The sequence below is a fragment of the Pelodiscus sinensis genome, chromosome 30 (assembly GCF_052426305.1).
Source record: "Pelodiscus sinensis isolate ZL-2025 chromosome 30, ASM5242630v1, whole genome shotgun sequence".
Taxonomy (NCBI): Eukaryota; Metazoa; Chordata; order Testudines; family Trionychidae; genus Pelodiscus; species Pelodiscus sinensis.
Window position 1 is genome coordinate 5773209 of NC_143081.1, and position 25134 is coordinate 5798342.

Genomic DNA, 25134 nt, shown 5'->3' on the forward strand with positions numbered 1-25134 from the left:
AGGGTTATCTGATAGAGGGGTGGCATTGGAGGGTCTCTGGGTGGGGGGAGGTTTGTGGCTCGGTAAGAGGGAAGGGGACAGGGACCCATGGACTGCGCTGTCCCAGGGCCAATCGGGCCTGTCTGGCCTAAAGGCCTTTAGTCCACCTGTCCCCCGGAAATCTCTCTCTATTCCCTCCCCCTTGGAATGTAAAATACGTTCTGTTCCCAGCCCGAACCGGAGCTTTCCAAGGGCCCTCACTGTGCGTGTGGAAACCGCTTCCTGTTTTCCAGACAGGCCCTGGCGCTGTGTCTGTTTTACTGGCGCAGCACTAGGGGGCGCTGTCTGCCGCTGTCAGTGCGTGGAGCTGCAGCGAGAGCTGGTTCCGGGCGGTGTCTGCGGACAAGGTGACCCGGCTTTGGAAAGACTCTGCGGCGTAAGAGGCGGCGGCCCCGTCACGAACCCCTCCCACCCACTCCAGCCCCTTTCCGGCAGGCTGGCGGAACCAGTCCCAGCCGCAGCTTCTGTGAGGGATGGAGACCGAGACACCCGAGACAGCGCGGGTCAGGGCGAGAATCTCTCCGGGCTTCACCGCCCCGGGCTGGACTGGACCAGCTGCATCTGACTGGGGCAGAACTGATGTGCGGTTCTGCCCCAATTCCACCCACGTGCCCCACGGACACTCACAACAGGGGGCGGCGAGCAGGGCAAGGAAAAGCAGCAGAGGTTCCATTTTCGTTCCCGGGCACTGAGGGAAACTCCCCAGCGGGCAGGGCCGGGCAGGGCCGGGCAGGTCTGTGCCTGGGCAGAGACCGCGTCTCCTAGAGCCAGGGGTCTGTATTTAAATAGGCAGCCCTGGGGCAGGGGTTTGCATGCGGGTTCCCCGGGAGATATGAAGGGACGGAGCGATGTCTGGTCGGCTTCGGAGTAACACACCCTCTGCGTGTCTCAGCCTGTGGCCCAGAGTCACTTCACGTGGGCTGCAGCACTTTAATGGGAATCGATGTTCCGAGGATCGCTCCGTGCCCTCTCTGGGTTTTTTAATCCAGCCCAGTGCTCTGTGCCCGGCTGGGAAATACAGACACCAGGGGGCGCTGTCTGGAGACTCGAGACTCTCCCGGGAGGGTCTGGTGGGGAGGGAGCCGCAGCTGCGGGGAGCCAGAGGCGGGTTCCCGGCACCGGAGAGTGAGAAGCAGCCTCAGTGCAAGGCAGAGAGCTGGGCAGGGCGACTTGTGGCGCTGGGAGAACAAAGCCGGCTGGGCCTGCTGGGGGAGGGGCACGTGCTCCAGTTACCAGAAAAAATGGGATTTGCTCTGTGTGTGTCTGTGAAGGGCCGCTGTCCCCTACTGGGGAGTATGGGAGATGCTCTGTGTGTGTCTGTGAAGGGCCGCTACCCCCTATTGGGGATAATGGGACTTACTCCGCGTGTGTCTGTGAAGGGCCGCTGCCCCCTACTGGGGGGAATGGGACTTGCTCTGTGTGTTTCTGTGAAGGGCCGCTGCCCCCTACTGGGGGGAATTGGACTTGCTCTGTGTGTGTCTGTGAAGGGCCGCTGCCCCCTACTGGGGAGAATGGGACTTGCTCCGTGTGTGTCTGTGCCCTTCGCTCTCTTCTGAAGGCAGAGTGACCTTCCCAGTGCCCATAACGCTCCTGCGACAGACACAGGAACAATCCCCGAGCGATTGTTTGTAGCTCTCAATTCCCCGCCCGACAGCCATTCGAAGGCAGGAAATGCCTCTGTTCTCTCAGTGAGCTTGACACTTCTGTGGCAGCTGAAGGGGGGGCGTGTCAATAAATTTTGCCTGGGATTTTCTTAAAGCCACCGATGTGCGTGCGGGTGTTTTGTTCGTAGTTAATTCAATGCGTCTGTGTCTCTTTCTCTGGAGGGACCCACCTATCACTGGAGCCTCCCGGTGCGAGCTAGAAACCTCTTCCTCTTTTTGTGTCAGGCCCTGCGTTGCTCCGTGTCACTGTGTAGCGGGCACAGTAATAGGTGGCGGTGTCTGCAGCTGACAGTGCGCGGAGCTGCAGCGAGACCTGGTTCTTGGCGGTGTCCCCAGAGATGGTGACTCGGCTTTGGAAAGACGGAGCGTAGCCTGTCTCTCCGCTGTTATATGGGTACACGTACCCAACCCACTCCAGCCCTTTCCCCGGGGGCTGCCGAATCCAGCTCCAGCTGTAATGCTGAGTAGTGATGGAGAATCCGGAGACAGCGCAGCTCAGCGTGAGGGTCTCTCCGGGCTTCACCGCTCCCGGGCCGGACTGGACCAGCTGCACCTGAGCGAGGACACCTGGGAAAAGGAAACAAATTCAGGAAGGAATTAGCCGCTGAATGTGTGTGCGGCTCCCTAATTCCCCGACGTGTCACACAGACACTCTCAGCCGGGAGCGGCGAGCAGGCAAAGGAAAAGCAGCAGAGGTTCCATTCTCGCTTCCAGGCCCTGAGGGAAACTCCGGATCGGGCAGGGCTGTGTCTGAACAGAGACAGAGGTTCCTAGAACCAGGGGCTGGTATTCAACAAGAACCGCCGAGCAGAGATTTGCATGCGGGTTCCCCCGGCCAGGTATAAGGGACGCCAGGGGGTGGGCGCTCAGCACGTGGCGACGTCCCTTCGGGGACAGGTCTCCCCATTACACCAGGGAGACACTGCGCTCAGGTCAGCGCCCGCAACGTGCCAGGAGGGGGTTGCGGGAGGGCCGATGGGAGGATGCAAAGGGCCGGGCCCTACACAAAGACCCAGGAGACCCCGCTGTGCCCGAGATTTGCCTGGGGGTGTGACCCAGCGGAGGTGAACTACCTGGGGAAGGACCCGCTGCTGGCGGAGGGCTGGAGACTCAAACATCTCCCATGTGCGAGGGTGAAATCCCCGGGAAACCCTTGGCCCGCGGGCTCCTCTAGAATGTGCCCGGGAGAGGCCCAGAGGGGAAGTCTCTCCCGGGAGGGGCAAATGGGGCAGGAACCGCAGCTGCAGGGAGAGATGCTGGTTTCCGCCCCGCAGACTGTCCGAGGCTTTATGGGGGGTGAAGTGAAGAAGCAGAAAATTGTAGGACTGGAGGGGCCTGGAGGCGCCATTTAATCCAGTGCCCGGCGCTGCTGGCGGGGCTGAGTTTTATCGAGACTGTTCAGTGTTGTCTGGGCTGAGTCAGAACAAGGGCTGTGATGCAGGGACAGATCCCCACAGGGGAACGGACCAGTTTAGGCTTTGAGCGCGGCTCTCTCTCTCTCTGTCTCACTTAGAGATGGGACATTGGGAGCAGGGGGCAGGGCTGCAGATGCGGGTTCTCTAGTGAAATCACGTCACGTTATTCTGCTCCCTCTCCGCGCTGACACCCCAGTTCTGAGTCTCGCTTCACTCCACGTGGCGATGGGCGCCTGGATTTATGATTCCGCCTCAGACAGCTCCCTGGGGCGGTCTCCCCGGGGAAGCCCGGGCTGCATCCGGCAGTTTTGGCTCCATCTTGCCGACTTTCCTCAATCCAAACAGGAGCCGGTTTCCATCTGCTGCCCAACCCCCCCCCCACACACACATACACACACACGTGTCCTTGCGCCTGCCACTAACCCCGCCCTTAGCCCCACCCCGGCCACTAACCCCGCCCTTAGCCCCACCCCGGCCACTAATCCCGCCCTTAGCCCTATCCCCGCCACTAACCCCGCCCTTAGCCCACCAAAGTTCCCCAGCGGGAAGCGCCTGGACACAAACCCCAGCGAGCAGGGCCCAAGCGGCAGCGCGGGCGAGTGGAAGGCAGGGGCTGGGGAGCTGCTGAAGCGGGTCAGTAGACTGTCACTTTGGGGCAGCGCCTCCTTGCCCGGCCCAAGGCGCATCCCCGAAGGAGCAGCAGCGACTGGCCCGAACAGATCCGCGGGAAGGGCCAGTACGGAAGGCACGTGCCGGGCCCAGGTACACAGTGTCCTGGGCTGGGTTCACTGATACGCGCGACTCGTTCCTGCCAGACCCGCACAGAACAGGCCAGTCTGCAGGGCCAGAGGATGGCCCCTGATTTACAGACATTTCACTGGAGGGGAGGGGGTGGCTGGAGATTGTCCAATCTCTTCCCTCAAGCATCGCCCCGCCCTGGGGCACCAAGATCAGGGTCCTGCGTGGGGCCCCAGACTGAGCCAGGGGGAGATGGGGCCAGTCGCTCCGGGCCTCAATCCCTGGGATCTTCAGCTTTACTGAGAGGAGCCGTGTTCCATCCCGACCGGCTTGTGCTCTCCTGCGCCCCCGGCAGGGCTGTTTGGCGCGTGTCTCTGCTGCCCCCGTGCGGCAGACGCGGGAAGTTCCGCAGCTCTGGTTTGTGCACGAGCAGCCGCAGGGTTCGTGTCACTGTGTCTGGCACAGTAATAGCGGGCGGTGTCCTCGGGCTTCAGGCCGGTCACTTGCAGGTGCAGCAGGTTGTTGGGATTGTCCCTGGAGATGGTGAATCGGCCTCTGACCGCATCAGCGTAGTACGTGCTGCTCCCAGCACCGCTGCTGATACCGGCCGCCCACTCCAGCCCCTTCCCGGGAGCCTGCCGGACCCAGTGCATCCAGTAATCGCTGAAGGTGAAGCCGGAGGCTTTGCAGGAGAGGCACAACGAGTCTCCGGGCTTCTTCACATCGCCCCCGGAGTACACCATCTGCACCTGGGACCGGGCACCTGCGGATAAAGTCAGGTTATAAATACCGTATAGATGCAGCGATCACACAATATCCTTCTAACTCTGTGAATTTTCATAGAAAAAATACCTTCCAAAGCTGCTAGAGCGAAACTGACAAGGAGTAAGAATCTCATTCTCCTGGTGCCGGAGGAGAAAGTTCTCAGGGGACTGGCTGGTGACTGCACAGAGCAAGGGGCTGCCGATTGCGTTTCCGGGTGCAGCCTGGGCAGAGGGAGAGACCGATTTAAGCAGGACACTGGCTTCCTCATTTGCATACCTCGCCTGATAAGAGACACACGCTGCTCTTGCCAGGGATCTGACTGACTCGCCCCAGGGCTCCAGGTGCAGGAGTCAGACTGTCCGGGCCTGGGTGTCTGTGCAGCGCCGGGACTCTCCTCACACCTCTAGGCCGCTTGGAGGAAGAAGCAGCTCCCTGCAGTCACTGTGTTTCCTACGCAGGGCCTGAGGGGCTGGGTGTTGTCAGGAGATCTGGGGCGGGGATCACTTGGCTCTGAAGTCCCATACGCAGAGTGGCCCCGCACGGTCCGTGGGGAGGGGCCGTGTCCCAGGCACCCGGACTCTTTCAGCTTCCTGTAAAATAGTGGATCAACTTCAAGACTTGGTCTATGGAGGTGACTGTCCCGGAAACCCCCCTAGCCCCGGGCTGGGCACCCGCCTGGGATACACAAGATCCTAGTGCGGCCCCGTCCCTGGCTGGGGAGGGGAGAGAGACCGGGCGGTGAATTCGGGGCTGTAAGTCCCTTTGGGAGCCCGGCGTTCCAATAAGGGGTTCGAGCAAGTGCAGCCTCTCCCCATCCCTGCTGCCTGCTTCCCCCCACCTGTCAGAGAGCGCCATTAGGGCGCAGGGGCTTCCCCCTCCCTGGCAGAACCCCCCGGCAGAGCGGATCGGGAGGTTGCTTATTCTCCGTCCTCACCCCAGTCCCTCCCCCTTCAGACATGAGCCGGGCCCTTGACTCGCTGAGTGGCTGACCCGCCTCTGTATCATACAAGATCCAGCAGCCGGGGACAGATGCGACGGGAGAGCGAGTCCAGACTCTTCCCCTTTGACAGGGACTGTTTTCAGCAAGGAAAGAAACTTTGCACTGGCACTAGCCTGGCACTTTACCACACGTGTTCCGGTTGCTGTGACTGGCCGTACCGTACAGTGGTGTCTACACGTCCCGCCCGTACAGACAGAGCCACAGGTCCCAGTCTGGACAGACAGAGGGGAGAGAGAACGGAAATGACTTTCCACAGTTCCCCACAGGTCATGGCAGGAAAGGACGCAGGTGCCCTGATGCCCCGTGCAGCGCTCTGTCCAGACAGCACTCCGCTTGGCTTGGGTCTGTCAATCCAGCTTCTCTCCTGCCCTTGTTTTCGGCTTTGGATTCGCATTGATCTGTGCAGCGCGCACGGCCGAATGGGAACTCGCTGCTCGGAAGCCGCTTCCCCTGTTTGTGCCGGGCCCTGCGGAGCTCTGTGTCACTGTGTCTCCCGGAACAGTAATAGGTGGCGGTGTCCGCAGCTGTCAGCGAGCGAAGCTGCAGCGAGAACTGGTTCTTGGCGGAGTCCGCGCTGAGCTTTCCGCGGCTCTGGAAAGCCGGCCCGTAGTAGGTGCGCCAGCTGGAACTGCTCCAGTAGATCTGTCCCACCCATTCCAGCCCTTCCCCGGGAGCCTGCCGGACCCACTCCCACCATTTACTAGTGACAGAGTCACCGCTGATGGTGCAGCTCAGGGTGAGGGTCTCTCCGGGCTTCACAGCCCCCGGACCGGACTCAACCAGCTGCACCTGAGAGAGGACACCTGGGGGAAGAGAAACCAGAAAACTGAAGAAATGAGCCAGAGCATGAGTCGCTGCACCTGTCCCCAGTTCCACCGCTCTACAGCGGACACTCACAGCTGGGGGCGGCGAGCAGGGCCAGGAAAAGCCGCAGAAGTTCCATTCTGGGTCTCTGGCACTGAGGGAAACTCCCCAGCGGCAGGGCCGGGAAGGTCTGTGTCTGGGCAGAGACTGAGGCTCCTAGAACCAGGGGCTGGTATTTCACCCGGCAGCCCCGGGCAGGGATTTGCATTCGGGTTCCACAAGCCGGGTATAAGGGTGAGCGCTCAGCACGTGGCGATGTCCCCTGGGGGCAGTTGCTCCCTTTATACCGCAGAGAGGCCGGACACTCAGCTCAGCTCAGCTGTAATGACACGAGGTGGCTGAGGGGAGGGGACAGGCGCCGAGCACAGGGCACTGGGCTGGGGTAGGGATGGGACGGGAGGGATCCCCCTAGCCAGGAAGGCTACCGGTTAGGTGGCAGAGAGACACGTCCCTTCATACCGCAGGGTGGGTTCCAACCCCATTGAAACACGGGACGTACCCGCCCCTGGAGCGGGGGCAGCTACAGAATCTGCTGGGCAAAGAAACTAAAATCCAGAATCCGGATTCGGGGTCGCTCCCACAGAGACTCTCCTGGGACCGTGGGGTGGGGAAGCAGCCCTGGCTGTCGGGGCGGGGAAGGCTGGTGTTAGGCACCAGAGCCTGGCCCCGACTTGGTGAAAAAGGAGCAGCTGGGTATGAGGCGAAGAAGCAAGTTCTGGGGCTTGTGTGAACAGGCCGGTGTCATAGGTCCTGTTTTCTAGACCTTTAGAAATCCGTGTTGCTCTTTCTGGACTTTTTTCTATTTGTCCACAGCGTTCCTGACATGTAAATGTTTGCGTTACTCGGGGGTGACCAACCTCCAAGCCAGGCCCAGAGCTGAGTGAGGGTGGGGAGCTTGCAGCTTGGACCAGAACTTCCCAGAGGGTAGGAGAAACACGCGGTTTCGGTCAGACCATTGTCCGACCGACAAGAGAGATACAAAGGAACAGAAACAAGCAACGAGCCCAACCCAGCAGGTAAATAAACTGATGATGCTTAACAGGGATGAGAAACTGAACCTCGAGGGCAAGTTTCAAAGCGGAAAGAACACAACCCCCAGCAGCAAACACCGCCCCGCTTTATGCATTCCCACAGGGTTAGCTCTTCGGGAAATCTATCTCGCAGTATTTATCTGCATGTGTGCAGAATAGATAAGAATCGCTCCTCCCGGTTTAATCCTGTATTCTCGGCACAAAATGTTCTTTCTTTTAACAACAACACCAGGGGAAAGCGCGCACGCAGTCCCCCACTACCACAAATTGTGCAGTCGAGTTTCCTCTATTTGAGGAAATCGCAGGGGTCAACGCACCCGCAGTGCAATGGATGGGCCTCACCCTGGGAAAACCACCTTCCTGAACGTGGCATTTCCCCTGCCAGGTAAGTATAAACTCTTGTCCCAGAGCCCCCGCCAGCCCTCACGCGCCCCGAACTCTCACATCACACATCTGCATACGTGCGCACGCGGCTCTGCCCCTCCGGATGGGCCACGCCCCTGACTGCCTTTGGTCCACACTCTCCCATGTCCAGCCAGACCCGGCTCTTCGGCTGCTCAGCGCCCGATAGACAGAGCCCAGGACCCTCTCTCAAGTGCTGCCCGAGGGGCGGGGGGTTAAGGGAAAGTAGCAGGGCGGGGGACAAAGGGGCGCAGCAGGAGAGGATACACCCGGCCACACGCCCCGGCGCTCACAGTCACCGGCGGGGAAGCCGCGTGGCAGGTTTCCCGCCTGTGTGGTCCTGTCCCCTCCCCCGAACGAACCAGCAGGGGAGCAGATGGAGCCGGGGGCGTGTTGCTCTGCTGCTCCCGCTGCAGCCAGTTAGTGTTAGTGGCGGGGAGGCTGCTGCGGGTGCTTTGTGGGTGGCCCCCACATATCGGCCCCTACAGACCAGCCTCCCCAGCTCCCCAGTCCCAGAGAGTGTCCTTAGCACCGGGCTATGGGGTGAGTCGCTCTCTGGCCCAGCACGTATGGCAGCCAGGCACCGGGGATTTCCGTGCCTACAGGCTGCAGGTTTGAGGCTGCTGTAACCGCGCTCGGGGGCATGACTTGGTGGGTTGGTTTCTGCTGCCTTCAGACAGCGATTGTCTGCCCTGGTAGCGGGACCGGCCGGGGGACAGACCCACATTTCCTGCTGCTTCTGCCACATCCAGCTTCTCCGGCGGCTGCGATGGCTCCGGTCTCCTCTGGCTGGAGCTGACTGAGTCGTACCCTGGAAAGTGATTTAGGCCCTTAGGGCTCTAAACCCCTTCAGCTGTCTCTGATTCTAAGGCACTGGGGGGGAATTTCCCGTGTTCACACGGGAAACCACTGGTCAGTGTGAGTGAAGAATTAGCAGGAGCCCTGGGTTCTCTCACTGGGGTTTGTGAAGGGCTGTAGCTGCGGTTTGTGTCACTGCATCACGCATCACGCACAGTAATACGTGGCGGTGCCATCGGCTCGCAGGCTGCCCAGCTCATGGAGTTGTCCCTGGTGATGGTGACTCGCCACTGGAAGGCCGGGGCGTGGCCAGTGACACCATTACCAGGAGAGATGTATCCCGCCCTCCCGCCCACCCCAGGCCTTTCCCGGGAGCCTGCCGGATCCAGAGCATGTTACAGCTGGTAACGGTGCCGTTTTACATGAGAGCTACACGGACTCTCCGGCCTTCTTCATTTCGGCCCCAGACTGGGTCAGCTGGACCTGGGAACTGGCCCCCGATCCCTAAAAAGCTTCCACTCTTCGCTTGTAAACGGCCTTTGCTCTTCTCTGCTCCTGTTTTCCTGTGGCCCTCTAGGAAACAGCAGAGATCTGCGCTCCGAGCAGTTGCTAGTTCAGACCTGATCACACACTGACACAGGGAGCTGGAACCCGATGACTTTGTTGCTGAGCTTGGCGCGGGATTCCCTGTGGAAGTGCTGCCCCCGCGCGGCGCAGGGGAGAACGATTCTGCAGCCTGAGTTTTTGTATCAGCCTGTCGAGATTCCCCTCGCTGTGTTTCTGCCGCACAGTAATAGCGGGCGGTGTCCTCGGGCTTCAGGCCGGTCATTTGCAGGTGGCTGCTGGGGACTCTTATCTGTCTTATTGTAGGATCCAAATGCCAGCGCAGTCAGTGGTGTCTGTGCCTTGCTGCAAAATGAGCCGGGCAAATAATGGCACCAAATACAAGCCCCGCCCAGGCAGAGTCAGTAGGAAGGGGACGCACCTGAGAACGCCTGGAGGCAGGGACAGGAGTCTGCAGGGGCAGCGTGTGACTTTCTCAGTCTGTGACGTAACAGAGAACTCATCAGATGCAGTGGGTCTTACCCACATAAACACAAGATTCTCCGCATGTGTGTGAGTCTGGAAGGTGCCCACCGGGCTGTTGGCGATGTCTTTGGAAATGGAGAATTGCCCTCTCATGGATCCAGCGTAGTAGGCGTTGCCCTGGGCAGCAGCTCTGGGGAGTTACTCCTTCCCCGCCAGGGACCAGACGGATCTAGTCCAAGAAGCTAGTGACGGGGAACCCAGAGGTTTGCAGGAGAAGCGCAGGGAGTCTCCGGGTCTTTTGACATCCCTTCCGGACTCCAGCAGCTGCACCTGGGACGGGCACCCGGGAATCAAAACACCTACCCGAGAACATAAGAACCGCCAGACCAAAGGTTCATCCAGCCCAGTGTCCTGTCTGCCGACAGTGGCCAATACCAGATACCCCAGAGGGAGTGAACGGAACAGGTAACCATCAAGTGATCCTTCTCCTGCCATCCATTTCCAGCCTCTGACAACGTTCTGCAGCTCACCTGATTTCTATACCCACTGCTCCTCACCTAAAGCTACGAGGGGGTTTGTAATTAGTAGCATGACATTTCAGCGTCTAAATGAGCCGCTACCGCTTGCCGTCATTGTAGATAGTTCTCTTGAAGCTCCACTAAGTGTGCAGTGGGAGTCAAAACAGCAAACAGAAAGATAACACAAAATACCATTTTCTCTCGCTAGGAATCCATGGTGCTCCAGTGTCTTGGACAGGTGCGGAGAGGTGGCAGCCCCCTGTCAGCAGAAAAGATTTTTTGGAATTGGAAAAGGTTTAGAAAAGAGTAACCGAAATGAGCATTTGTCCAAGGGTCACTGGGAGCAGCATCCCTCCCCTCCACCTCACCCGGCCGGCAGGTGCCTTGTCCAGCTTCACCCTTGTGCCGCCCTCTGGGACTTTTCTCCCACGCTCCGTGCGTTGTCATTAACCATCCAGAGGGAGGCGAGAGGAGAGTAACTCTCCATTGCTGCCCGATCTGCAGAGGTTGCCTCTCAGGGTCTCTGGGCGCTGATACCGCCAGGGAATCACAAGAGCTTGGCTCTCCTGTTCCAGCACGTGCAGTCAGAGCATCTGCCTTGACCGTGCCAGTCCCAGCAGCCTCCTCACCAGCCCCAGGTTTGTGGTTTCTTTCTGTCCAATGCTCCCCCCAATCAGCCTTTTCCTTAACAAACCAGAGGGACATAAGAGAGCAGGAACTGAGAACAGCAACGGCCCAGGGCACCACTGGGAGTTGAGCCCAGGATCCCCCGTTTCCACGGCAGGTGTTTTAACCAGCTAAGCCATGGAGCCCCCTCCGAAAAGCTGCTGGGCCCGGGTCCGTGGGAGGGGGTGGGGGAGAGCGAAGCAGCCACGTGGGGACGAGTCCCACTAACCACGATTTACACCAGTGAAAGGGCCCGATCTGCAAGGCGAGCCGGGCCGTGGGAACGGGGCTCCCGCCTCAAGTGGACTGGATGAGGCAGACAGCGATGTCTGCCCCCCAGGCCCAGCGGGACCTCGTGACGCAAGCGGGGGCGTTGCTAGGCAACGAAAGGGTTACAATCCCCCAATGAGTTTGTCTTTCATCCCCAGAAACTCTGTGCCCTGCGCCCGGTTGTTTGTGTCTCTGCTGCCCCCGCGTGGCGGCCGCGGGTTCTGCAGCCTGGGTTTTTGCAGGAGCATCAATAGGGTTCGTGTCGCTGTGACTCTCGCACAGTAATAGCGGGCGGTGTCCTCGGGCTTCAGGCGGGTCATTTGCAGGTGCAGGAGGTTGCTGGGATTGTCCCTGGAGATGGAGAATCGGCCTTTCACGGCATTAAGGTAATCTATTTCATCCCCCTTGCCACTGATATAAGCGACCCACTCCAGCCCCTTGCCGGGAGCCTGCCGGACCCAGACCATCCAGGGGCTGCTGAAGGTGAAGCCGGAGGCTTTGCAGGAGAGGCGCAGAGAGTCTCCGAGATTCTTCACATACCCTCCGGACTCCACCAGCACCTGGGACCGGGCACCTGGGAACACAGACTGGTTATAAATATTGGTCTCTACTCCAGAGGAACTTAATTTTCTCCTCCCGTTATTCAGAAGAAGAAAATACCTTTCCACACCGCTACAGCGGAACATAGCAGGATCAGAAAGTTCATGTTCCCTGGCGCTGTCGGGGAAAGTTCTCTGGGGACGGATTATGGCTCGGTGCAGGATTGGCTGCTCACTGCCCAGACACAGGGGACTGTGGATTGTCCCTGCGGGTGCAGCCTGGGCACAGGGAGGGACAGATTTAAACAGGACGCTGACTCCCTCATTTGAATACCACGTTGTTTATAAGAGCCCCGCCCTGCTCCTTCCAGGGATGGGCTTGAGTTGCCCTGGGCCTCTGAGTGCAGGAGTCAGACTGATCCGGCCTGTGTGTCTGTGCAGCGCCGGGCACAGGGATGCTCCTGACACTTTTGGACCCCTGTGTGACGTAGTGGGGGTACTTGCTGGGCTGTGGTGACCCCTGCTGTCTGGAGCAAGACCCAGCAGGGAAAACCTCATTATGCAAAGCTAATGCCAAACTTGTTGAACCAGTGGCCAGACACCCCCCATGGAGAGGAACAAAGGAACGTGGAATGCTGCCCTGACTGGGGGGGCAGGGCTGCAAGGGAATTTAGTTAGTTACTGTGGGAGAGCATGGAGGAGAGCCTAGGAGAAGGGGCTGGAGTTTAGGGGCCCAGTCTCCCCCATCTCAAGGGGGCCTGAGGCATCCTACCCCAGCTCTGTGACCAGACTACATCTGTGCTGTGCTGTATCCTGGAGAGGCAATAAACTTCCTCTATTCCACCGTGGGGCGCTGCAGCACTAGACTGGTGAGTCTGCACCGAGGGGCCCAGCGGGCAGATGGCCTACGCCCGACTCTTGAAGGCAGAGCTGGTGGGGCTGTGCAGAGAGAGGGGCTTGCCTGTGCAGAAAGCAACCAAGGCCCAGCTGATTACCCAGCTGGAAGAGAATGACCAGCCACAGGGCCAGGATCTTGTCCCCAGGGGAAGCAGCCAGACCCCCCCTGAGAGTGTGTCAGGCTCAGAGAGGGGGAGGAGCGCTGGAACCCAACGGAGAGATGAGACAGCGTCTCCCGGGAGGCCTGCAAGCCATAGCCCATCTAGGGCAGGGGCCAGCCCAGCGGAGCTGCGGCGGCTGGAGATCCAGCTGCGGATCAGGGAATTGGAAGTAGAGGACCGAGAGAAGGAGCGCCAAGATCGAGAGAGGCAGCGGCAGCATGAGCTGGCCATGGCAGAGCGGAGAACCGGCGGGGCACCGGCTGCGCCAAGTGCGGATGGGCCCCAGGGTCCCAGGACTGCCAGACGCTTGGAGAGGCTCATGGTGGCCCAATTGAAGGACATGGGTGACATAGACGGGTTCCTCAGCTCCTTTGAGAGGGCCTGTGGACTGCAACGGGTTCCCCCAGCTGACTGGCTGCAGGAGCTCATCCCTGCACTGAGCCAGGAGGCGGCCGGAGTGCTCAGTCAGCTGGAGGACCTACAGCCAGGGGATTACAACTGAGTCAAGGAGGCCCTGCTGCACAAGTTCGGGCTGACCCCCGAGATGTACAGGAAGAAGTTCCGGGGGGTACAGAAAGGGCCACGGGAGACCTATGTGGACCTGGCCTCCCGCCTGGCGCAATACTGCCGCAAGTGGGCGTCTGGAGTCGGAGCCCAGACCGCAGAGGAGCTGCTCAAGCTGGTCATGATGGAGCAGTTCTATGAAGCATGCCCACCCAAACTGAGGCTGTGGCTCAAGGACCGGAGACCAGAGAACCCCCAGGAGGCCGGGAGACTGGCGGATGAGTTCACGGAGAGCCGGTCCGGGTGTGAACGGGAGTCCCGGAGAGAAAGGGAACCGCGCAGAGACCGGATCTCGGCTGAGCGACGGAGGGAGTCAACTACGGGGCGAGACCAAGGAACAGGTCGTCTGCGCCCCAGAGAACCAGCCAGGGCCTGGACAGAGACAGCCCAAAGCCTAACTTGCCATCGCTGTGGGCAAAAAGGCCACAAGAGGGCTCAGTGCACCAGGTCCCAGGACCGGGGACTTTCCAGGGTTAAGTGGCTGGGGCGGGAGGAAGGGCAGGCTGCCCCAGAGGCAGGGGCTGGCAGGCAAACCTCAGCTCAGAGAGAGGGGAAGGATGCTCAGTGCACCTCCCCTGGGAGGTCTGATTCTCAGGAGGCGGATTTTTCCGTGTACCGGGTGGGGGCAGGACGGCCCCTGCGGAGCGAGTGCCTCATACCCCTGGAGGTGGATGGTAGGAAGGTGCCATTTCGGGGTGCAGGAGACGGGGAACCACCAACGCGCCGTCACACCCTGGAAGGAATGAAGCCGGCAGTGACTGTGTTTCCTTACACAGGGATTGAGAGATTGGCACTTGCCACGTGATATGGGAGCCAATGGCCTGGCTCCCTGTGACGGCGCGTTGGGGGTCCCCCGTCTCCTGCACCCCGAAATGGCACAAACAGACTCCACCAGCCGGTGGAATAGAGGAAGTTTATTGCCTCTCCAGGATACAGCACAGCACAGATGGAATCTGGTCCCAGAGCTGGGCTAGGATGCCTCAGGCCCCCTTGAGATGAGGGAGACTGGGCCCCTAAACTCCAGCCCCTTTCCCTAGGCTCTCCTCCATGCTCCCAGACAGCAACTAACTAACTCTCTTCCAGCCCTGTCCCCCAGCCAGGGCAGCATTCCACCTTCCTTTGTTCCTCTCCAAGGGGGGTGTCTGCCCACTGGTTTGCATAGTGACTCATCCTGTTATGCTGGGTCGTGGTACCCACGGCAGCCAATGGGGGTTACCCCAGAGCCAGCAGCATAGAAACCAGCTGGGTACCCCCACTACGTCACAGTTCTCCCCCCTCCGAGAGCGAACTGAGCAGGGTCACTCTGCTCGTGACCTAGGGAAGTTCGGGTCCTCTGCGTGGGAACCCGCCCTGCGGACATGGGTGCTCCCCTTGACTCAGGCCGGCCGTGGCGAGGCCCCACATGAGCTGGCTTCCCTCTGTCCACTCGCTGCCCCGCTCCAGGGCGACTGGCACAGGCCTGTCCTCGGGGGTCACACCCACCCTTCCGCTGGCCTTGATCTCTGGCCAGGGTCTCTCGGGCCGGGGCCATGAGCCCAGCGAGCCTTCTCTGGACACCCAGGACGGCTTCCATCCCCGACGCTTCATCCAGGGAGTCCTTCCCCTCCCATAACTCTCTCAGCAAGCCCAGAGGGTCCTCTATCTGGGGTAGAGACCCCCAAGCTGCTTTCCTACTGTCTTGGGCCTCCCCGCCCCTCTGGCAGGAGTCACAGGACTGGCAGTACCGCTGCACGGCTGTAAAGATTCCCGGCCAATAGAAGTGCTGGAGCAGCCTCAGTCGGGTGCTCCGGATCCCCCGGTGGCCCCCAACAGGGACGTCGTGGGCCAAATACAGCAGCTTGAGGCGATACTTTTGGGGGACAACCAGCTGCCGCTGGACCCCCCATGCCCTCACCTTCCTGGGGGGAAGCCATTCACGGAACAGGAGTCCACGCTCCCGCAGGAATCTCTCCTGGCCACCTCTCCCCCGGGGCTGAGCTGCACGGAGGCCAGCCTGGTCCCTCAGCCTCTGCAAGGAGGGGTCTGCCTGCACCTCAGCCTGGAATTCAGCTGCTGAGGCAGGGATCGGGACCTGTTCCCCACCTTTGCCTGGGTCCGGAGTCCCAGCCTGGCTGGACCCCGTGTCCACTGGGATGGGACCCTGAGGACGCTGCCAGGAGTCCTTCCCTGGACCCACGTTGTCAGCCCCCCACTGGCTCTGGCTCTGGGTAGTGACTAGAGCCCGCTGGGATTCATGGGGCCACTCCTCTAGGTCATTCCCCATCAGCACCTCGGTGGGCAAGTGCGGGTGCACCCCCACTTCCTTGAGGCCTTCCTTCACCCCCCATTTCAGATGCATCCGGGCTACAGGCACCTTAAACGGGGACCCATCTATGCCCTTCAGGGTCAGCTGCGTGTGGGTAGTATCCGGTCTGGGGCCACTATGTCGGATTGGGCCAGAGTCACCTCCGCCCCCATGTCCCAGAAGCCCGTCACCTTCCTACCATCCACCTCCAGGGGTATGAGGCACTCGCTCCACAGGGGCCGACCTGCCCCCACCCGGTACACGGAGAAATCCGCCTCCTGAGAATCAGACCTCCCAGGGGAGGTGCACTGAGCATCCTTCCCCTCTCTCTGAGCTGAGGTTTGCCTGCCAGCCCCTGCCTCTGGGGCAGCCTGCCCTTCCTTCCGCCCCAGCCAGTTAACCCTGGAAGGTCCCCGGTCCTGGGACCTGGTGCACTGAGCCCTCTTGTGGCCTTTTTGCCCACAGCGATGTCAAGTTAGGCTTTGGGCTGTCTCTGTCCAGGCCCTGGCTGGTTCTCTAGGGCACAGACGACCTGTTCCTTGGTCTCGCCCCATAGTTGACTCCCTCCGTCGCTCAGCCGAGATCCGGTCTCTGCGCGGTTCCCTTTCTCTCCAGGACTCCCGTTCACACCCGGACTGGCTCTCCGTGAACTCATCCGCCAGCCTCCCGGCCTCCTGGGGGTTCTCTGGTCTCCGGTCCTTGAGCCACAGCCTCAGTTTGGGTGGGCACGCTTCATAGAACTGATCCATCAGGAACAGCTTGAGCAGCTCCTCTGTGGTCTGGGCTCCGACTCCAGATACCCACTTGCAGCCGTATTGCGACAGGCGGGAGGCTGGATCCACATAGGTCTCCCGTGGCCCTTTCTGTACCCCCCGGAGCTTCTTCCTGTACATCTCGGGGGTCAGCCCGAACTTGTGCAGCAGGGCCTCCTTGACTCGGTTGTAATCCCCTGGCTGTAGGTCCTCCAGCTGACTGAGCACTCCGGCCGCCTCCTGGCTCAGTGCAGGGATGAGCTCCTGCAGCCAGTCAGCTGGGGGAACTCGTTGCAGTCCACAGGCCCTCTCAAAGGCACTGAGGAACCCGTCTATGTTGCCCACGTCCTTCAATTGGGCCACCACGAGCCTCTCCAAGTGTCTGGCAGTCCCGGGACCCTGGGGCCCCTGCGCACTTGGCGCAGCCGGTGCCCCGCCGGTTCTCCGCTCTGCCATGTCCAACTCATGCTGTCGCTACCTCTCTCGGTCCTGGCGGTCCCTTTCTCGATCTTGGCGGTCCCTCTCTCGGTCCTGGCGGTCCCTCTCTCGGTCCTCTGCTTCCAATTCCTTTATCCGCAGCTGGATCTCTAGCCGCTGTAGCTCCGCTGGGCTGGCACCTGCCCTAGATGGGCTTCGGCTTGCAGGCCTCCGGGGAGATGCCGTCTCCTCTCTCCGGTGGGTTCCAGCGCTCCTCCCCCTGTCTGAGCCTGACACACTCTCAGTGGGAGTCTGGCTGCTTCCCCTGGGGACAAGATCCTGGCCCTGTGGCTGGTCATTCTCTTCCAGCTGGGCAATCAGCTGGGCCTTGGTTGCTTTCTCTGCAGGCAAACCCCTCTCTCTGCACAGCCCCACCAGCTCTGCCTTCAAGAGTTGGGCATAGGCCATCTGCCCACGGGTCCCCTCGGTGCAGACTCACCAGTCTAGTGCTGCAGCGCCCCACGATTCCCAGGAACCGCTTCGCTCTGTCTCCAGAACGCCTGGCTCCAGGGCTCTTGCTTCTACTTCGCCTTGTCACTGGCCGCTGGAAGCTCCATCCACGGGGTGCAGTGCATCCCACTTCTAACACCAGTGTGACGGCGCGTTGGGGGTCCCCCGTCTCCTGCACCCCGAAATGGCACAAACAGACTGCACCAGCCGGTGGAATAGAGGAAGTTTATTGCCTCTCCAGGATACAGCACAGCACAGATGTAATCTGGTCACAGAGCTGGGCTAGGATGCCTCAGACCCCCTTGAGATGGGGGAGACCGGGCCCCTAAACTCCAGCCCCTTTCCCTAGGCTGTCTCCTCCATGCTCCCAGACATCCAGCCACTAACTAACTCTCTTCCAGCCCTGCCCCCCAGCCAGGGCAGCATTCCACCTTCCTTTGTTCCTCTCCATGGGGGGGGTGTGGCCATACTGGTTGCATAGTGACTCATCCTGTTTTGCTGGGTCGTGGTACCCACGGCAGCCAGTGGGGGTTACCCCAGAGCCAGCAGCATAGAAACCAGCCAGGTACCCCCACTACGTCACACGTGGTAAGAGGGCTTCTTGCCCAAGAGCTATACTCTTTTCTAACAGGTGTAAGGTCTCTTGTGGATGCCCTGTAGGGCTATGACTACACTGCAGAGTTCTTGCTCACCAACATGTGTACACTGCGCACTGTACCTCTTCTTGCGGAGGAGCAAGTGGGCAGTGTGGATGCCCACCGGATTATTGTGCAAGAACAGCCATTCTTGTGCATGAAGCCGCAAGTGTAGACATCTGTGTGTCGCACAGTAATAGCTGGCAGTGTCCTCGGGCTTCAGGCCGGTGAGTTGTAGGTACAGCAGGTTGCTGGAATTGTCCTTGGAGATGGTGACTCGGCCTTTCAGGGAGTCTGCATAGTCCCTGGTCTTCCCATCCGTGCTAACAGAGGAAACACATCCCGGGCGCATCTTCCCTACAGGTGGGTCAGCAGAGGAACAACGCGAGTTGCCAGCATCACTGTTATTTATTCATAAACGTACCGCTCACACCAGTAACTCACAGCGCTTCCCCGAGTGTGCGAAGCGTCAACAAGCCGCGTCCTACAGAAAGGGAAACTGAGGCTCAGTGACTTGCCGGAGTTCACTCGGTGGCCGGACTCTCTGCCCAGCCTCTTCCGCTCCCATTGGCCACCTCTGCAGAGGTTACAAGGAGCGAATTCTCCCTTCCCGCAATTCCAGAGTCACCCTGGAGATATCAGGCCCCGCCTCTCAAACCTTTATGACGTCACTCAGCTCCGCAGGCCATTGCAGCGGTCCCCAGGCCAAGGTTCTAGGAGAGGGCGGGGCCATTGGAATCTCTCCGGGAGGGGCTGGTGCGCAGGGCGAGGCAGAGCCGGGTGGGGGAGGAGAGGCAGGAAGGAGACAGAAAGCGGCTCCCACGCGATAAGATACAGCCCCAAACTCCCCCTCCCCCGCCTTCAATGACACCCCCCCCATCCCCCGCATCAGGCACCAGCTCATTGCAAAGTATCCGGGGCCCCATTGCGAGCAATCCCGCTTTAGCTTCCCCTGGGTGACAGAGAGTCTCACGCGCCCTGTTCCCCTGCCAAAGGCTCCCCAAGGCCAGGGAGAAGGGGGGGGTCACGCTCCCTCGGACCCCGGGATGCTCCTCAGGGACATGAGGTCAACTCATTGCTCCCGTCGATCCCCGCATCCTCAGGATCCCACCGCGCAGGAATGGGAACCGGCCCGGCCGATGCTGCCCCCTAAGGCCGAGTGTAAAGCAGAGCGCGCGAGCGTGTCTCATCACGGGCGGGCCCTGCACGCGGGGAGAGAGGTGCCGGTTTAAATCTCTCGCTCTGCCTGGCCAGGCCGCACGTGTGCCCATCGAGGGGACGCTCCAGCGCCCAGTCTGTGGCGGGGGCGGGGGCTGTGTGCGCGCTTCCCGGTGACACCCGCAGTGCGAAAGAGACCAGCCTGCACCGAGACTGAGCAATGAGCAGTCGCTTGTTCACCAGGGTTAGCCCCCGCTGCCCTTACGTTTACCAACAGGTGGGAGCGACCCTGCCCATTCTGGGGGAGTTGGAGCGAAGTATGCGGGTGTGGGGGTGTGACGTAGTGGGGGTACCTGGCTGGTTTCTATGCTGCTGGCTCTGGGGGATCCCCCACTGGCTGCCGTGGGTACCACGACCCAGCAAAACAGGATGAGTCACTATGCAAACCAGTGGCCAGACACCCCCCATGGAGAGGAACAAAGGAAGGTGGAATGCTGCCTTGGCTGGGGGGCAGGGCTGGAAGTGAGGGAGTTGGTGGCTGGCTGTCGGAGGGCATGGAGGAGAGCCTAGGAGAAGGGGCTGGAGTTTAGGGGCCCAGTCTCCCCCATCTCAAGGGGGCCTGAGGCATCCTAGCCCAGTTCCTGTGACCAGACTACATCTGTGCTGCGCTGTGCTGGAGGAGCAATAAACCACCCTCAATTCCACTGGCTGGTGCAGTCTGTTTGTGCCATCTCGGGGTGCAGGAGACGGGGAACCCCCAACGCGCCGTCACACTGGTGTCAGAAGTGGGATGCACTGCACCCCGTGGATGAAGCTCCCAGCGGCAAGCGACAAGGCGCAGTAGAAGCAAGAGCCCTGGAGCCAGGCGTGCTGGAGACAGAGCGAAGCGGTTCCTGGGAATCGTGGGGCGCTGCAGCACTAGACTGGTGAGTCTGCACCGAGGGGCCCAGCGGGCAGATGGCCTACGCCCGACTCTTGAAGGCAGAGCTGGTGGGGCTGTGCAGAGAGAGGGGCTTGCCTGTGCAGAAAGCAACCAAGGCCCAGCTGATTGCCCAGCTGGAAGATAATGACCAGCCACAGGGCCAGGATCTTGTCCCCAGAGGAAGCAGCCAGACCCCCCCTGAGAGTGTGTCAGGCTCAGAGAGGGGGAGGAGCGCTGGAACCCAACGGAGAGATGAGACAGCGTCTCCCGGGAGGCCTGCAAGTAGCCCATCTAGGGCAGGGGCCAGCCCAGTGGAGCTGCGGCGGCTGGAGATCCAGCTGCGGATCAGGGAATTGGAAGTAGAGGACCGAGAGAAGGACCGCCAGGACCGAGAGAGGGAGCGCCAAGATCGAGAGAGGCAGCGGCAGCATGAGCTGGCCATGGCAGAGCGGAGAACCGGCGGGGCACCGGCTGCGCCAAGTGCGGATGGGCCCCAGGGTCCCAGGACTGCCAGACGCTTGGAGAGGCTCGTGGTGGCCTGTGACGGCGTGTTGGGGGTTCCCCGTCTCCTGCACCCCGAGATGTCACAAACAGACTTCACCAGCCGGTGGAACAGAGGAAGTTTATTGCCTCTCCAGGATACAGCATAGCACAGATGTAGTCTGGTCACAGAACTGGGCTAGGATGCCTCAGGCCCCCTTGAGTTGGGGGGAGACTGGGCCCCTAAACTCCAGCTCCTCTCCCTAGGCTGTCTCCTCCATGCTCTCCCACAGTAACAACTAAATTCCCTTGCAGCCCTGCCCCCCAGCCAGGGCCGCATTCACCTTCCTTTGTTCCTCTCCATGGGGGGTGTCTGGCCACTGGTTCGACAAGTTTGGCCTTATCTCTGCCTAGCGAGATTTTCCCTGCTGGGTCTTGCTCCAGACAGCAGGGGTCACCACAGCCCAGCAAGTACCCCCACTACGTCACATGGCCCAACTGAAGGACATGGGTGACATAGACGGGTTCCTCAGTGCCTTTGAGAGGGCCTGTGGACTGCAACGGGTCCCCCCAGCTGACTGGCTGCAGGAGCTCATCCCCGCACTGAACCAGGAGGCGGCCGGAGTGCTCAGTCAGCTGGAGGACCTACAGCCAGGGGATTACAACCGAGTCAAGGAGGCCCTGCTGCACGGAGAGCCGGTCCGGGTGTGAACGGGAGTCCCGGAGAGAGAGGGAACCGCGCAGAGATCGGATCTCGGCTGAGCGATGGAGGGAGTCAACTACGGGGCGAGACCAAGGAACAGGTCGTCTGCGCCCCAGAGAACCAGCCAGGGCCTGGACAGAGACAGCCCAAAGCCTAACTTGCCATCGCTGTGGGCAAAAAGGCCACAAGAGGGCTCAGTGCACCAGGTCCCAGGACCGGGGACTTTCCAGGGTTAACTGGCTGGGGCGGGAGGAAGGGCAGGCTGCCCCAGAGGCAGGGGCTGGCAGGCAAACCTCAGCTCAGAGAGAGGGGAAGGATGCTCAGTGCACCTCCCCTGGGAGGTCTGATTCTCAGGAGGCGGATTTCTCCGTGTACCGGGTGGGGGCAGGACGGCCCCTGCGGAGCGAGTGCCTCATACCCCTGGAGGTGGATGGTAGGAAGGTGACGGGCTTCTGGGACACGGGGGCAGAGGTGACTCTGGCCCGATCCGACATAGTGGCCCCGGAGCGGATACTACCCCACGCGCAGCTGACCCTGAAGGGCATAGATGGGTCCCCGTTTAAGGTGCCTGTAGCCCGGGTGCATCTGAAATGGGGGGCGAAGGAAGGCCTCAAGGAAGTGGGGGTGCACCCGCACTTGCCCACCGAGGTGCTGATGGGGAATGACCTAGAGGAGTGGCCCCATGAATTCCAGCGGGCTCTAGTCACTACCTGGAGCCAGAGCCAGCGGGGGGCTGACAACGTGGGTCCAGGGAAGGACTCCGGGCAGCGTCCTCAGGGTCCCATCCCAGTGGACACGGGGTCCAGCCAGGCTGGGACTCCGGACCTAGGCAGAGGTGGGGGACAGGTCCCGATCCCTGCCTCAGCAGCTGAATTCCAGGCTGAGGTGCAGGCAGACCCCTCCTTGCAGAGGCTGAGGGACCAGGCTGGCCTCCATGCAGCTCAGCCCCGGGGGAGAGGTGGCCAGGAGAGATTCCTGCGGGAGCGTGGGCTCCTGTTCCGTGAGTGGCTCCCCCCCAGGAAGGTGAGGGCATGGGGTGTCCAGCGGCAGCTGGTCGTCCCCCGAAAGTATCGCCTCAAGCTGCTGTATTTGGCCCACGATGTCCCCGTTGGGGGCCACCGGGGGATCCGGAGCACCCGGCTGAGGCTGCTCCAGCACTTCTATTGGCCAGGAATCTTTACGGCCGTGCAGCGGTACTGCCGGTCCTGTGACTCCTGCCAGAGGGGCGGGAAGGCCCAAGACAGGAGGAAAGCGGCTTGGGGGTCTCTACCCCAGATAGACCCTCTGGGCTTGCTGAGAGAGTTATGGGAGGGGAAGACCTCCCTGGATGGAGCTTCGGGGGTGGAAGCCGCCCTGGCTGTCCAGAGAAGGCTCACTGGGCTCATGGCCCCGGCCCGAGAGACCCTGGCCAGAGATCAAGGCCAGCGGAAGGGTGGGTGTGACCCCCGAGGACAGGCCTGCGCCAGTCGCCCTGGAGCGGGGCGGCGAGTGGACAGAGGGAAGCCAGCTCATGTGGGGCCTTGCCACGGCCGGCCTGAGTCAAGGGGAGCACCCATGTCCCCGGGGCGGGTTCCCACGCAGAGGACCCGAACTTCCCTAGGTCACGAGCGGAGTGACCCTGCTCAGTTCGCTCTCGGAGGGGGGAGAACTGTGACGTAGTGGGGGTAATTGCTGGGCTGTGGTGACCCCTGCTGTCTGGAGCAAGACCCAGCAGGGAAAACCTGGCTAGGCAGAGATAAGGCCAAACTGGTTGAACCAGTGGCCAGACACCCCCCATGGAGAGGAACAAAGGAAGGTGGAATGCTGCCCTGACTGCGGGGGCAGGGCTGGAGGGGAATTTAGTTAGACTGTGGAAGAGCATGGAGGAGAGCCTAGGGGAAGGGGCTGGAGTTTAGGGGCCCAGTCTCCCCCATCTCAAGGGGGCCTGAGGCATCCTAGCCCAGTTCCTGTAACCAGATTACATCTGTGTTGCGCTGTGCTGGAGGAGCAATAAACCACCCTCAATTCCACTGGCTGGTGCAGTCTGTTTGTGCCATTTCGGGGTGCAGGAGACGGGGAACCCCCAACGCGCCGTCACACTTGGGGATGCCCCAACGGGAAAAGGAGCAGGGGGACGATGAAGATGAGGAGGAAGATTCACAGGGATTCCACAGACGCGGAGCTGCCTTTGGCAGGGTGTTAACGTCCTGTCTTCCTCCTTCTCTTCTCTGCTCCGATCCTTTGCTCCCTCCTCTCTCTGTTCCTGATTTGGAAGCACGTGTCCGGAGCCCCCTGACCTCAGGCTCCATTGCGCAGCGCTCCCTCCAACTATGCAGAACCTGAGCCAATGCGAGTGGAAGCCACTTAAATATCCCCTCTGACTTCAGTGGGATTTGGGTCAGAATGGTCCAACCCCCCTACCTCTGGGAATGCGGGGGCGGGAAATGAGGTCACCCAACGCAGGGAGTGTCATAGATGGCGCTCGGTCCTATTTGTGAGGGCAGGGGACTGGACTTAAGGACCTCTCGAGGTCCCTTCCAGTTCTAGCGTCCTAGGATTCTATGTCGCTGTTTTTATTTGTTTTTCACTATTATTATCATGAGTATTATGGCAGGGCCTATTGTGTGGAACTCTGATCTGGCTCCGTTTATGCAACACACTGCACAGGCACACAGAGACAGTCGCTGCCTCAATGTGCTACCTCGGATAGCTGAGAATGACAAAAGATGTAATGATCCATGTATAACAAATGGAGAAACTGAGGCATAAAACAATGTTGTGACACGCACAAGGGCAAGCAGAGATTCCGCTACACAGCCTGTACTGGAACCCAGATTTTCTGTGTTCCAAGTATTTGTCTTAGTCACAACATAACGGTTTGCAAATAATTCCCATGGCCTATTCAAATGTAGTTGTGTCGAACTGACAGCTTTCTGGTAATAAACACAGAAAGCACCAGCTGCCCCTGCTTCTGCTTCTAGGCCCACCCAGTGCCCAGAACTTGGAGATCAATGGTGGTTTCCCATTGCTCATCAGAAGCTGCCTGGATTTTAAAATCGTTGTGACCTCCCATTCCCGGGTTGCTTTTCCCAGGCACCAAAGTCTGGGCCTGTGGCTCTTTGGAAGCTGCCTCTCGGGTCAGTGCAAAGACACCAGCAGGAAGACTCTGGCTGCCCCCCAGGACAAAACTGGGGCCACACAGCTCCAGTGATCCTGGGACGCACAAAGGAAGATTTCTGAGTAGGAGAGAGGCGGTTTGACCTCTGGTGCCAGCACCGGTTGACCGGCTCTGACCTCCCACTCCGGGGTCACTTTCCCCAGGCATCAAAGTCTGGGCTTGTGGCTCTTTGGAAGTTGCCCCCCGGATCTGTGCAAAGACACCAGCAGGCAGACTCCGGCTGCCTCCCTCAGTGCACGAGTGTACACTTAGCTGAACGAGAGCCCCCAGTACAAAGCAGGAGCCGCACAGCTCAGGTGACCTTGGGACACACAAGGGAACATTTCTAAGTAGGAGAGAGGCGGTTTCACCTCTGGTGCCAGCACCGATTGAATACTCTGCCCGGGTCTGGCGTGCACAACTCAAGCCAGGGGCGGATTGCTTGGAGAGGATGCACACAGCAGCCGTGAGAATCCTGGCAGTGGAAATCCTGCCCTATAATGATGGACGGAGAGTTCGAGCTCGACAGATCTGTGCTATGAGGCTGAGACTTTCAGAGATCTCTACAAAGTTTGTGTCTCCAGTTCCGATTCATTCTGGTGCAAACTGAGTGCGCCTGTTCCTCGGGCAGCATTGAAAATGGCAGCCTGACAGGGTGGCAGACAGCTCGGGATTGTGGACGCATTTCTATGGCAGATAGAGCTCCAGAGAGATGCATGGGGCTGTGTGGGGATGGGTGAAGGGAGAGTCACAACAGTCACCGAGGGGCCATGCCGA

At 60.4% G+C, this 25134-nt stretch overlaps 2 protein-coding genes and 1 non-coding gene across 3 annotated transcripts in view; 1 reads left to right on the forward strand and 2 right to left on the reverse strand.

The window, feature by feature from the left end:
- Nucleotides 1-25134, forward strand: part of LOC149521034 (leukocyte immunoglobulin-like receptor subfamily A member 3) — a 1043054-nt gene that overhangs the window by 719031 nt on the left and 298889 nt on the right. The window lies entirely within an intron of this gene.
- LOC142821230 (olfactory receptor 10D3-like) overlaps nucleotides 1-25134 on the reverse strand; it is a 30403-nt gene that overhangs the window by 4280 nt on the left and 989 nt on the right. The window contains exons 2-3 of the mRNA XM_075912078.2: nucleotides 18151-18281; nucleotides 6323-6424 (exon numbers count right to left, since the gene is read on the reverse strand). Coding sequence (XP_075768193.2) covers nucleotides 6323-6424; nucleotides 18151-18281 — 233 coding nt within the window. The remainder of the gene's footprint in view (nucleotides 1-6322; nucleotides 6425-18150; nucleotides 18282-25134) is intronic.
- LOC142821398 (U1 spliceosomal RNA) lies at nucleotides 7746-7909 on the reverse strand. The gene has a single exon (XR_012898172.2). It is a non-coding gene; the product is annotated as a U1 spliceosomal RNA (small nuclear RNA).